Below are 14,755 nucleotides of genomic sequence, written 5' to 3'. Positions count from 1 at the left end.
AACAAACAAGTTAGGGATCCATTGTTTAGGCACCCTCCCATAGGGGAAGAAACCTTAAGCGCCCAGAGGTGACCAGCCATTGGCTGGTGTTAATTAGGGTGTGTGTGCTTGCCCTTAAAAGGCAGGAGAGTTCATTTTTGCGCCCAATGGGCAGAAGAGAGAAGTTGGCTGCAGCCTGCTGGAGAGAACAGTCAGGCAACTCCAGCAGCTGGGCCTGCTGCAAGGGAGTAGAAGAAGGGTAATGGATCGGGGTCGCTGAAGCAGAAGAGTGGAAGTGAGCAGAGCGACACTAGTGTCCTCCCAGGAGACCAGGGTAGTGGCCGCCAATATAACAAAATTCCTGCACACTCAATTGTGATTACTAACTACTCCAAGTGGAAGTGGACTATATTGGCGGTGATTTATCTCCCCAAAAACCCAACAGCCAGATCCCTATTTCCCCCTACATCTACCATTAGTGGAAAGTCTGGATACCCTTATACACATTAGATGATTGTCGAGTCCTGACAAAATCTGCAGATTTGGCCAACATTGATCTGTACCTTGTATGGCCAGCTTTATTATCAGATGGCTTCTTCTCTTCTTGGAGAATGCAATTCTTATAATTACATTATGTTAGGTAACATCTACTTATGCAATTGTCTACTTATGAAATCAACAATTCAGTATATAACGCCAACATGAAGCTTGACTGAACCTGCTATGCCTTGTATGCTCTAGACCAATTTGCCCCAATTCTTGCCAATTTGCTTTCACATCATTGATGCCTCCTTCGCTCAGCAGAGACACTAGGCAACAGAATGAAGGATCTTTTCATCTGGGTGATTCTTTCTCTGGTTAAAGACAGAGTTTACATTTACTAAATCAATGATACCACTTGATGTGGAAAGGCTAAGAAAAATCTAAAGAGAAAAGAGGGAAAAGTGGAAAACAGTAGGCGGAAATAAAGAATGAGTGGACTTGGCAACCATCAAAGGCAGCTCTGTGTGACAGCACAAAAAAACTGTTCGCCAGGAGCTTGGTGTTCACTTCCTGTGTGAAAATTGCACAGACGGCTATTGTTCCATATGAACATTAAGAAAAGTCTCACCAGGGCATATAAAAGCGTGTTCTGGACATACAGTAGCATATAGAAGTACACGAGATAATAGTGTTGGTGTTTAATTTACCGCATCTTGTGATAATATGCCAGTGGAGTATTAAACACAAATCTGAACAATGCCACACACTAAAGTATCCATTGTAATAATCCAGTAAAGAATAGTAGAAGAGGAATAGTGGTCGACTGACTGATTAATAGGCCTTTCACAATGTTGCAAGATACTGGCACCAACTACAAAAATAGGTAATAAATCCCTGGCTTCAAACCAAGTGATTTCCAAAAAGTATTCATCGCTCTTAGGTATTTCCTGGGATAAAACATTCCATTTCACAATAAAAAGTTACTAAGATGCTGTCTGGTCAACAACTCCCAAAAATCCATGTTTTGCATAACTATATATGAAAATACTGCAAACTGTATAAATAGAAGTAATATCAGGCTTGATCAGTGAAAGCACCCATTAAAGGAATGAAAAGCTCCTGCAATGTATTTTTATTAACCTCAAGTGTATAATGGCTATTGTGAGAACTAAGGGCCCCCTGATCTTTCATACCCAGGGGTCCAGTTCATAATAATACAACAAGGCATATAATACACCAAGAACTTATCACCAATGCACAGACAACAGTGATAGACAGGAATGCTCCAGGGCCTACCAGACACCAAACAGATACTTATCGCCTATCCTATGAATAGGTGATAAGTTCTAATGGTGAGACAATTCCTTTAAATTTTTCTACCATTACTTGTGAGATTAGGTGTAAACCAAAATACTTGATGACCTATCACATTCTATTAAAGCTGATTACATAAAAGTTACTGCGTTCAGAAATCTCTGCAGCTATTTCATGAAGCCACGACACTCATTGGAGCGCCAGCAAGCATTGTGGTTTCCTGGCAGCCCACCAAGCAGAGCACCTTGAGGATAGGTCATCAATATCACTTCCCAGATAACCCCTTTAATTATTTTATAACATTTAGTGATTTTTGGTAACAGTGAAATAGTTTATAAGGCTGAAAAAAGACATTTGTCCATCCAGTTCGGCCTATCATCCTGCAAGTTGATCCAGAGGAAGGCAAAACAAAAACCTGTGAGGCAGAAGCCAATTTTCCTCACTTTAGAGGAAAAAATTTCTTCCCGACTCCAATCAGGCAGTCAGAATAAGGCCTCATGCACACTGTCGTTGCCTGGCCATGGCCGTATTGCGGCCCGCAATATGCGGGCACTGGCGGCGTGCTCCCTGCATTGCGGATATGGGCCCATTCACTTGAATTGGTCTGCAATCCGGAGCTGAGGTGTGGAACAGAGGCATGAAATCCCACGGAAGCACTAAGGTGTGGACATATCAGGGACCCATTCAAGTTGAATGGGTCCCGATCCATCCCGTCCACTGCACGGATGTTGCCCGTGCATTGGGTACCGCAAATTGTGGTCCCCAATGCACGGAACGGCCGCACAACGGCCGCGTGCATGAAGCCTAACTCCTTGGATCAACAACACCTCTCTAGTAGCTATATCCTGTAATATTATTACACTCCAGAAATACATCCAGGCCCCTCTTGGACTCTTTTAGTGAACTCACCATCACCACCTCCTCAGGCAGAGAGTTCCATAGTCTCACTGCTCTTACCGTAAAGAATATTTTTCTATGTTTGTGTACAAACCTTCTTTCCTCCAGACGCAGAGGATGTCCCCTCATCACAGTCACAGTCCTGGGGATAAATAGATGAGGGGAGAGATCTCTGTACTGACCCCTGATATATTTATACATAGTAATTGGATCTCCCCTCAGTCGTCTTTTTTCTAAAGTGAATAACCCTAATTTTGATAATCTTTCAGGGTACTGTAGTCCACCCGTTCCAGTTATTACTTTAGTTGCCCTCCTCTCAACCCTCTCCAGCTCTGCTATGTCTGCCTTGTTCACAGGAGCCCAGAACTGTACACAGTACTCCATGTGTGGACTGACTAATGATTTGTAAAGTAGTAGAACTATGTTCTCATCATGGGCATTTATGCCCTTTTTGATGCAACCCATTATCTTGTTGGTCTTGGCAGCAGCTGCCTGACACTGGTTTCTACAGCTTTGTTTGCTGTTCACTAAAATTCCTAGGTCCTTTTCCATGTCAGTGTTATCCAGTGTTTTACCATTTAGTATGTACTGGTGACTTGCATTATTCCTTCCAATGTGCATAACCTTACATTTATCAGTGTTAAAGGGATTGTCCAGGTTCAGATCTGAACCCGGACATACCCATATTTTCACCCAGGCAGCGCCTCTGATGTTAGCATCGAAGCATGTCATGCTCCGATGTGCTCCCTTGCCCTGCTCTGGATCGCACAGGGCAAGGGCTTTTTAGTTTACAATAATACAATGCTGGGTGGAGGCTTCCACCCAGCAGTGTGTTCGGTGACGTCACCGGCACTGATGGGCCGGCTTTAGAGCTGCCCTAGCAGCCCTAAGGAGATCCCGGTTCGTCACCGGAACTCCTGAAAATGTCTTTGCCCTGCACGATTCAGCATGAAATGCTCCGATTATCTTGTCAGGGGGGCTGCCTGGGTGAAACTTTGGGTATGTCCGGGTTCAGCTCTGAACCTGGACAACACCTTTAAACCTCATCTGCCACTTCTCTGCCCAAGCCTCCAATCTATCTAGATCCATCTGCAGCACTATACTGTCCTCTTTAGTGTTAATTACTTTACACAGTTTAGTGTCATCTGCAAAAATTGATATTTTACTGTGCAAGCCTTCTACAAGATCATTAATAAATATATTGAAGAGAATAGGGCCCAATACTGGTAACTTTTTAATTAACGCAGACAACCCCTTTAAACTTAACAGGAGAGAAATTCCCACCTACTGCATGGACATCAGGATAACTTGTGTACAGGGCCAGAGTTGGGGGGGGGGGGGCAAACTGGGCAATTGCCCAGGGCCCCCATCCTTTCAGGGGCCCCCTGCTTCAGTGCTGCTGTTCAGCTGAACGTCCCTGGAAGAGGACGGGCGGACAGCTGAAAAGCTTCACTTTACAATGCAGTGTAAGGCCCACTCCCTGTACACAAGTCATTACCACAGTGCTGCTCTGCAAACTGATAGCTCCAGACACCAGCAGCACTCTTCTACTGGAGCTGTAGGACCTGCCATGATGTCACCTGCAGGAGGCGGAGCTCAGCAGAGAAGAGGGGGATGAAGGACCAGCGATGACCTCACCATCTTGTGACCAGAACAGGAGGCGGAGCTAAGCAGTGCAGTAAAGTAATGAAGAAGACCAGTGATGCATAGGAAGAAGTGAAGGATTCAATGGAACTGCTGGGAGTTGTAGTCCTCTCCTCTTATGCCTCCTATTATGTAATATCAGAGTACATTACAAGATCAGGTATGAGGAGAGGACTAAAACTCCCAGCATGTACAGCTTGTTATGTAATATCAGAGTACATTACAAGAGGAGGTAAAACAGGAGATTACTACAACTCTCAGCATGTCCAGGCCATTATTATGTAATATCAGGGTACATTACAACACCCTGGATATGCTGGGAGTTGTGGTCCTACCCTCTTATACTTCTTTTTATAATGTACTCTGATATTACATAATAACGGCTTGGACATGCTGGGAGTTGTAGTCCCATCCTCTAATACGTCCCCCTGTAATGTGCTCTGATATTAAACAATAATTGCTTAGACATGCTGGGAGTTTTGGTCCTCTCCTGTTATACCTTCTGCGGTAATGTGCTCTGAATTTGGGTCGGGACGATGGATAGGGGAGGGTAGTTATCCACCTAGGGTGCCACTTCGCTACCCATAAAGGGGGGGCGCACTCATAGCCGTCCAACTTCACAAGCCTCAGGCCACTAGGTCTCAAGTCTGTGAGGCATTAGAACAGCGGAAGAAGCCAATGACATCAATGCGACCTCCTGCGCTGGGTCTCGCATGATGACTTGATCATGTGAGACCCGGAGCAGGAGTGGTGATGTCACTGGGACCGCATGCATCAGGACACAAGCTACAGATAACTACAAGCTACAGATAACTGTGGTCTGCATCGCAGACAACGGCGGTGAAAATAGGAGTGAGTTTTTTTTTTTTCTTTTATACTAAATGTCTGCACTGCTGGGAGCACCAGGGAAGGGGGAAGGAGCATTATATACTGGCACTGCGGGGTACATTAGAGCCACTGGGAGCATTATGGTTATATTATTACTATTAGGGTACTGTAGGGGGACCCGGCACCCCTGCCGATCAGCTGTTTAAGGAGACGGCGTGCGCTGTGCGCACGTGCCGTCTCCTTTCTCTTTTTCTGCTCACTGCTGTATGTCTATGGGACAGCAGCAGTGGACAGCACGCGCCATCTGCTCAAACAGCTGATCGGCGGGGGTGTCAGGTGTTGGATGTCGGACTGTGTTTTTAGCACATTATTACAAGATTTGGGGCCCCACTTTTGATTTTGCCCAGGGCCACATTTTGTCTAAAACCGGCCCCGCTTGTGTAAAAAGTTAGCGAAAGAAACTACATTGGCGACCTGATTAATATTCTGTCTGCCATTGATTTATGAACTATGATGTTATCAGAAGCTTTCCAGACGACTAAAGGTAACATGATCATAATGCACAGAACATACTGTTAGGTAACAAATTCAGTTCTACTACATCTGTAGAAACCCATCTGAACTAAGGTCTCTTTCGGGTAAAGCACATTGGCTTCTACTGCATGTTCATTACATGTGTATTTGATCTCTTTTCCATGTCAGCAAGTGACATTTACTTCCTCGTATTTCCAAATATCTTGGAAGAAAGGCAGGGTATTCCATCTGACTGCTTCAGAAACACTGGCTCCTTGTAACTCTGATCTCCGTTCACCACTGCTAGACATGGCTTTGTAACAGAGGTCAGCATAATGACCTCTGCCATGAACTGTGATGCCCACAGTATCAGAATGCAGCATAGCCGAGATGAGATCTATCCTACTGGCTCAAACTTGTTAACACAATTACTGGCTAAACTGCCCCATAAGCTAAAATCATGAAAGAAGACTATTGTTAAATCTAACTTTGCAAATAAGATTACGTGGAATTTACTTTCAAGGGAAAGCTGGATTTTCGGTGTGAAAATGTTAAAAGCAAGATTCGCATTACCCCGGCTCATGTAAGAGTCCCAATACAATGTCAGAGCAACGGACAGGAATGCTTGAACAATTGCATTGTACATGGAGGGGATGCAGATGGGAATATGGGAGGGCAGCTACATATTTCACAAGATTTCCTCTGCAGCACCTTATAAATTCATTGAATGCAGACAGGCTCTGTAAGACGTCTGAAAATACTTATTAACCTATTTTCTCTACTCAGCTTTCCCTGCAAGGCCTCTCCATGTAACATCCTCAGATCTGGCTCTCATCAAAGAAGCCATCACTCGCATCCTTCCTCCTTTCTCCAGCCTAAAGCATGTGCTCTTTACATAAGATACAGTCCAAAAAGAACAAGACCTACAGCATGAGTGACACAAGTAGGTCAGCCGTCTTTTGGGGAAATTACCATGAGGGGAATCGTTGAAGTCAATTTTTGCTTGAATCCGCGTTGGCGTAATAGGCAGCAAATGTATCAAACATTGCACATCATTCAATAAATTTGGTGCATAGCACTTTAGAGCACTAGAGGAAGATTGCAACTTTTGAAAAAGTTTGCACTCCCACCGACTTTTCAAAAGTGGAGTAAAATTTTAGAAAAATGGATTCTGCGCAAAAAATGTGCGTCTTGATGCCTCCACATTTCTGGCTCAGGGGACTGACAAAATTATACCTAAATGTGTTAGGGCACTCAAGGTCGTGAATAAAGACTGCTCCATTCACTGCTATGGGCCTGCTCGATCCAGCGCTCGGCTATTTTTGGAACTCCCATAGCGGTCACGAAGAGTGACCGTGCATGCACGGCTGCTTTCTGCTTACTTCGGGGGTCCCGTTAAGGAGATAGGACTGGGACCGAAATGTGGGATGTGCACCTGACATTGATGGCATATTCTAGCTAAAGGGCCATCAGTGTCCAAGATGGGAATACCCAAATTCCTCAACAACTGTAAGCCAGTTTTCAATAAGCAAAATCTGATTACGATATTACTGCATAAAACATCATATGTGCTCGTTTCATCTTATTGTGTTATTAAAAATAAATACCAAATCTCTTTAGAAGGGGAATCTGTCTTAACACAACTTATGAGATATCATCTGTGGACTTCCACCCCTACTGAGTTCTGAATTGCCTAGGCTGCAATGTTCACGATTACTAGCATTGGGTACAAGCTCATAAATCGTTATCAATGGTTTCTGCAACATGGCAGAAGAAATATTACGATGATGTCCTCTTTTAGCTGTAATCTATAAGATAAGTATATAGTAAGGGCTTATAAGATAAAAGACTTAATACAAATACATAAAACAGCTATATTCATAAAACTAGATAAATAAGACAGAGAGCCTTGGTGCTTGGTAATACTGCCTACGAGCGATGATAAATGAGAACTTTCCACTGCGTCCAATGCAATTCACAATTAGGGCACATCACTGGTTTTCATTATCACATAATTAAATATAGAGGAGACAATAAACAGTCTGAGAAGATGAGCAAATATTGAGACAGACTGGCTGCTCTTTAGAGAGCCCAACACATGATTAAAGAGCAGAGGATGCTGTACCTACAAGTATAGGTTGATATGTAGCCTCGTACGGGTGAGTGCCTATAAAACACATCATTATCCTAGACAAGTAATCATGAAATAATCCTCTATTCAGTTCTTCTTGTAAGAAACAATAAGATCTATTTACACCAAATATACGGACAACGCACAAGCTTCGTCTATTCATTTTAAGAAAACGCTCTAGTGGTTACACCTGCACATACTAAAATGTCTGTCTGGCGAGGTGGAGCACACTGCAAATAAAGTAATGTACCTGTGCGCACATGCAGCCAGTCAGTAGCTGGGACGTAATGGCCTTAGACATATATATAATTGCTGATGCAAGGAATACCAGCTTTTGTGCAGGGGCCTTCAGATTAATGAAAAAATCGGAAGGAGCCAGGATAGAGCCCTATAGACTAGGGTTTAGTGTTTTGAATGGTACTCTCATGCATACTTCCCACCTATCCTATTTTTTTCATGAATGGCCTGAGAAAGTGGGATGGCTTATGCACATTTACGTAAAGTGGGGGTTCTTGGGCTTAGAAGTGTCCCACGAATGGGGATGCAGATGTTAGGAGGTATATCTATGTGTAAAAGGCAGCTAGTGGAGGCCATAGAGTAGAATGATGCGGTAATTCACTGTAATTCATGTTGCAACTTGGCACTTAAAGGGTTTATCCCACAAATTTTAAACCATGTTGTTTACTCACTTATCTGCTTATAAGCGTTGAGCGCGGATTGCGAATTTCAATTGCGAATATCGCCACTGCGAATATTTAGAATATAGTGCTATATATTCGTATTAGCGAATAGTGTTGAATATTCTAATCGCGAATTTATCGCGAATATATTACATTGCCGATTTTCGCAATCAAATAAACAGTGACTGGAGATCACAAATTTTCGAATTTGCAAATTTATGGCGAATATTCAGCCAAAAATTATTTCGCGAATTCAAATATTGCCTATGCCGCTCATCACTACTGCTTATCTGGAGCACTTTCCTTCCTTTCTGTGGGTGGGTAGAAGCTCATCAAGTATCTGAAGCTCCCAGGATGCAAGTTTCCTTTTTTTCCAAAAACCTTCAGTCTGTGGGTTGTATGTGATATTACAGTTAAAGGGGTTGTGCCATAAGCTACTTTTCAAAGTGTATTTTCATCAATTACTCTAGCTCCCATTCCTCCTTGGATAGTTTCCCCCCCCCCCACATTTAACTTATTTGCAGTTTTCTCTTATCCCCCATGCTTGAATCCTAATTCCTGGTTTGTCATGTGTATGCCTTCCCATCATGCTTTAGGGCAATGAGATATATCCTAACATCAGCAGATCATGTGACAGTAACCACACCCTTTGTACATACCAAAGACATATCCTACGTTCTAAATTGCAAGGCTCCAATGGCATCAAGGGCAAATTGTTCCAGTGGGAAGGGAGTCATGTAGCATATCAAAGAAGACCAGAATTTTCTCAGAAATCAATTGCTGCAGAAATCGATTGGTTCAAAAGTTATCAACACAGAAGTTGCAACAACAACCGGGAACGTTCCTTGTGATGCATAGCTATTTGATGTGTTCAATGTGTTATCCCTGGGGATGAACACACAATTTAGAACTTTGAAGTTTTTAACTTTTTGTGTTGATAACTTTTGAACCACAAGAGATATTGCAAATCTGATTGTGGCAATAGATTTCTGAGAAAATCTGGTCTTTCCATTGTAAAAATTTTCCCTTGATCCAATATGGCAGCTTTCAAGATGGCGGACATTTTCTGGATATAGCCAAAAAGGTAGACCCCCTCACCCATTACTTGCTGGGGTATTCAAATATTTCATTTTCCCTTTTTTCTGAAAAAAAAAAAGGGATGTCCTGAGACTTTTGACTCACCCTGTATAAACAGATTTGCCACAGGGTACAATGGTAGGCTATGTTTAGAAGAAGGCAATTGTGATAAATAGTGATATAACAGTGATATCTGTTGGGGTACATTTATATTAATGGCACAAACCCTTTAAGTACCATTCACTTGAAAGGGCACAAGCTGCATGCCAGACACAGCCTACAATGAAGGCACTGGTTTTGGAAACAGTCTTTTTTTCTAAATCTGGTCAATTCCTTTACATATACTGAAAGAGTTCAACCCAAGTTGATTAATATCTCAGATGTATCACTTAAAACATTAGGAGAACGCCTCTGTGTCTCTGTCATCCATAATAATGTTAATACATTATTGATTATAATGCTCATTATGGTTTAAAGGAGCCATTTACATGCATCATTCCTCATTGTATTACTCACCAGTCTTCAATTCTTACATAACCAAATGGTCCAGTGGACCACCGTGTTAACATTGTGACTGTGTTCTGTACTTACTTAGGGGTTTAAGGATGTTAGAGCTGTGGTCATCGGCATTTTCTGTATCAGATTTTTCGACATCTGAATAATTTTCTGATTTATCCTTCTCTTTTTTGTCTTTGTGGCTGGTTCTGCGTCTATGACGTCTCCTCCTCCGATAGCTCTTAGGAACATGAACTCCAATGTAGACAGTGTGATGACCTAAGGAAAAAAATCAGAAAGTGTTAACATCATACTGGTAGTGGATGACTACAAATCTTTGAAGGGTATGGAATGCAAGTCCGTTGACAATTATCATCATCCCTTATGTGTGCTGACATTACTACCAGCAGAGGTCGCAATAACGCCTGTACAAGCGTCATAGACGCCTGTTCAGGCCATTTTACTCACTGGAAAAAGTCTAAGGCGTACCGATACACCTTAGACTTTTCCCTGCCATTCATCAGCCCTGTGAACGGCACAGGCAGCGCAGCGATGCTGCCTGAAACAACCAGTAACAAGGTTCCTTACAGTGAGGAGCTTTGTTATTGGTCAGTTTGAGCGGGCTGCCGGAGCTTATGACACACCGCTCTGAAGTGAGGAAGGAGGCGCACGATCCTCACTTGCGGAGTAAGTGGCCTTGCTGTGAAATATAGTGGGGGTCCCGGATCTGAGCACCTCGTTTTTCTCTAAAATGATGAGTCTTAAGCGCTCAGCCGAGCGCTGTCTCTCCTCCCTGCTGAGTGCAGTACTGAAGACGGCCTCAATAGAGGGTCTAGGGGACTGTCTTCACTACCACGCTCAGCAGTGAGGAAAAGTGGCTGAGCGCTTCAGACTTCTGCTTATAGAAGTCAGCGAGGCTTCATGGACAAGGGCGAGTCACGGCTCCATACAACCTCCATAACGGACAGACCTGTCACCCGTAGACCTCTACCTATGTCACCTATCAGCTTTTCTATGAATCCATCAAGGATGATTCATTGCAGCATGTTCCATCAGACATATTGTACGCTAAAAGGATTTCTTCTGTAATGTGGCGACATACAGTCCCTCTGCCAAGCACATGAAGTCTTCGCTGTAAGACTGTATAATCCAATAACCACAGCGGTGGTGGCAATTTTGTGGCATTATCTGGTAGCATGAGATAGGGCAATGGGTCATGGAAGACGAACTCCCCTTTATAGCAAGATCAAGCATAACACAAAATGACAGCCTCTAGATCAGGGATCAGCAACCTCCGGCACTCCAGCTGTGCTGAAACTACAACTCCCAGTATCCTACTTTCACTTCTTTAGGAGTTACAAGAACAGCTGAGCTAGAGTGCCGAAGGTTGCTGCACCCTAGATCTACAGGCGAGCCTGGTGGTTATCACTGTGTGATGTCATCATCCAGATGCACAACAAGTGACTGTGGCGGTGCGAGCACCTGGCACCAGAGGTATGTGCCTAGGTCTTTTGCTTGTGCCCTTGGCACCAGCATGCACCACCATCCATTGTGCCTGTGTCCTGCTCTGCCAGGGCCTCAGGTCTCTTCAGAGTCTAACAACAGCCCCGGTGGCACGACATACCCACCTGAGAGCTCATCTACAAGCACGTAACTTTGGTGGGCAGCAATGGCCACGTGATGGATGGCAAACCCCAGTGACCAGCGACACAGAAACAGCAGCAAAAATGTAAGGGATTGTCCCAAGATCAACACTATTTACCTATCCATACTTGACCCAGAGAACAGTAGAACATGGTAACCAAGGTAGGGCCCCCAGCGATCATGTACTTGAAGGGGACATGTCTGTTTTAGTAACGACTTGCATTTCCCATGCAATAACAATTCTGGGGAATCAATTCTTGTGACTCTATATTGTACCATTCCTCTATTATTTCTACTAGAACTTTTGAGAAAATTGCTAGTAGTCTGCAAAAAAGGTCCAGTGGGGGGTACCAGTTGACAGCACTGATTGAATATCAGGCTGTGCAGTGACACCCCCATCTGGACCTTCACTGCAAACTGCTAGCAAGTCATTCATAACTAATAACAGGAATAACAGAGGAATTGTGCAACATAAGGTCATAAGAATAGATGCTCCAGGATTGTTATTACATGGGGGGTGCAAGTAGTTTCTAAAACAGACAAATCCGGAGAGGTGAGGGGTCCTCTTTAACGACAGGTGATTAATATCGATCTTAGGACAAACCTTTTAAACCTCATAAAATCACTGCAACAGTGACCTCAGTGGTGCCGACCCCTCAGAGCAACAGTGACCTCAGTGGTGCCGCCCCCTCAGCGCAACAGTGACCTCAGTGGTGCCGCCCCCTCAGCGCAACAGTGACCTCAGTGGTGCTGACCCCTCAGCGCAACAGTGACCTCAGTGGTGCCGACCCCCTCAGCGCAACAGTGACCTCAGTGGTGCCGACCCCCTCAGAGCAACAGTGACCTCAGTGGTACCGACCCCTCAGCGCAACAGTGACCTCAGTGGTGCCGACCCCCTCAGAGCAACAGTGACCTCAGTGGTACCGACCTCGGCTAAATTTAAAATTGTCTTAATTTGCCATTTATGCATGGAAGACAGTTCTAGAGCACTAGTAATGGTTTCCCTGCATAAATAGCAACCCCTTAATGTTATATAGGCCTTCGTATTAACTATTTGAATTACTGTAACTTTCGTACTCCTCATCGGCTGAAAATACGCCTCAAAAATGGTAAGAGGAGTATTTTTACTCTTCCAGAAAAAATGTAGCGCGACCTCTGAATACCAGTATTTTCTGCAGGTTTGTGAATATTCTAATATTATGTTTTTACTTATATTAATAACTAATATTAATTATATTCTGTGCAGCTTGAAAACATTGGGGGAGAGTTATCAACAGGGGAATTCAGTTTTACAGGAGTCTGCATTGCTGTAATTTACACCAAATTTATCAAATGTCCCATGATGTTTCATAAATTTGGTTCATCTAAAAGTCTAACACTTCTGTCTTGAGATGTTACTCCACTTTCTACACCATCCCTTTAGCACTGTAACAATTTTTGAGAGAAAAAAAGGTCTTAGTTGAGAGATCTGGCATGAATCAACTTAACAGGCTAACCATGACCACTTTCTAGCCCACCATTCAAATCGAGATTGGTGTAAAAACATAGGTAAAAACATAGAAGTCCAAAAAGGCAATAGAGCCCAATTCTGTGACTTTTTTAAGCCTGAACTGTGAAGTGCAAGACTTGGTAGTTCCCCCCATTATATACTACGTTTTATCCTTGGAATAGGCCATCACTTCCTGAGAAGTGATGGTTTGACATCCACTGATCTTCTGAATGAAGATGCTGTGGTGCTAGTTAAAGGGGTTGTCCCTAGATACAAACAAGATAGGGGCTAAGTATCTGATCAGCCCAGATATTTTCAGCAGTTTCATAGTGAAAGAATGAGGCAGCATGCTTGCTTAGCAATCTCAAGACCTCCGTTGTGGTGCTCCTCAGGGGTCCTAGAAATCAGACCTCCACCAAACTGATACTCATCCCATATCCTCTGGATACAGAATATGCTTTTATCTTGTGACAACCCTTTTAGGCTTTTTCCCTGCCAGGCAGCAATCCAGTCTAGCCACTTTACAACATAACCGTATTCACTTGAAGGGATCTATGTTGTAGTTGCCTGCACAGCAAGTGAAAGGGAATGCCAATGGGCAGGGAAAAGGCTGATGTGAGCTTGGTTTGGAATAGTAAGGACAGTTGAAGGGAAGTGAAAATCACAGGCAAAGATTTAGGGGGAATTTATTACCGTAAGTGTATGTGAGGTTAGTTTTTAGATTGGAATAGCTATGCACCTGCACCAAATTGAGAAAATGGCACACAGTAATAATACATTTGGTGCAAGTGCAATGTGTTTGCAACTATTTCAGTAAAAGTACACAGGGGGATGCTTGTCGTGAAGGGAACTTTTTAGAAACTTTTTAAAAGGTTGCACTTCATAAATGAGTCACAACAGTGATCAACTCTGAAATTCTGACCGTATGTATTTTGCGGAACGGAACAGCTGACCCTTCATAGAACAGTACTATGCTTGTCCGTAATGCGGAAACGGAATGTACACGGAGTAACTTCCGGGTTTTTTGCAGACCCATTGAAGTGAATGGTTCCGGATACGGTCCCCCCAAAAAAAGGGACGGACACGGAAAGAAAATACGTTTGTGTGCATGAGCCCTTTTGCCTGTGTTACACCAATTTCTGTCCAATCAGACCAATAGTTGGTGCATATAACAAAAGATCTGTGTGTGTAATAGGCCATCTGACCAATGATCTGTCAGATAGTCTGTTGGTGTAATACAACCCTTAGTCCCATCTGGCCATGGAAACTACAAACCCTTTCCTATACTACAAAGTGGTGCCTTGAACAGGTAAGTGATCTCATTATTATGCAGCATTCAAACATTTGCAATATAAAAATTGCTAATATTCCGTCTATGAATGTACATGTTTAACCATCGGTGCATAACTATGCGTGTTTTCCAGGTTAATCTTTCATAAAATCCTGTCTGATAATGGCTTCTTCATCTCCAGGGTTCACACAAAGGTTTAATTCCAGGTAAGGACTATTTATTTCGGCGGCTAGATGACAAGTATCGCCCTTTCTAATGTATGTTAATGCCACTTAACACTGGATATGAGG

General features: G+C 43.3%; 1 protein-coding gene and 1 long non-coding RNA gene across 5 annotated transcripts in view; one reads left to right on the top strand and one right to left on the bottom strand.

Moving 5' to 3' along the window:
* Positions 1-14,671, top strand: part of LOC120989796 — a 54,098-nt gene extending 39,427 nt beyond the window's left edge. The window contains exons 2-3 of the long non-coding RNA XR_005776323.1: positions 6,445-6,601; positions 14,599-14,671. This is a non-coding gene — a long non-coding RNA (uncharacterized LOC120989796). The remainder of the gene's footprint in view (positions 1-6,444; positions 6,602-14,598) is intronic.
* Positions 1-14,755, bottom strand: part of SLC4A4 (solute carrier family 4 member 4) — a 283,730-nt gene that overhangs the window by 180,392 nt on the left and 88,583 nt on the right. For all 4 annotated transcript variants that reach the window (XM_040418121.1, XM_040418118.1, XM_040418119.1 and 1 more), the window contains one exon: positions 10,138-10,320. In XM_040418121.1, coding sequence (XP_040274055.1) covers positions 10,138-10,320 — 183 coding nt within the window. The remainder of the gene's footprint in view (positions 1-10,137; positions 10,321-14,755) is intronic.

This window comes from Bufo bufo, chromosome 2 (genome assembly GCF_905171765.1).
Source record: "Bufo bufo chromosome 2, aBufBuf1.1, whole genome shotgun sequence".
In the NCBI taxonomy this organism is placed as follows: Eukaryota; Metazoa; Chordata; class Amphibia; order Anura; family Bufonidae; genus Bufo; species Bufo bufo.
This window is presented reverse-complemented; position numbering and strand designations above follow the sequence as displayed.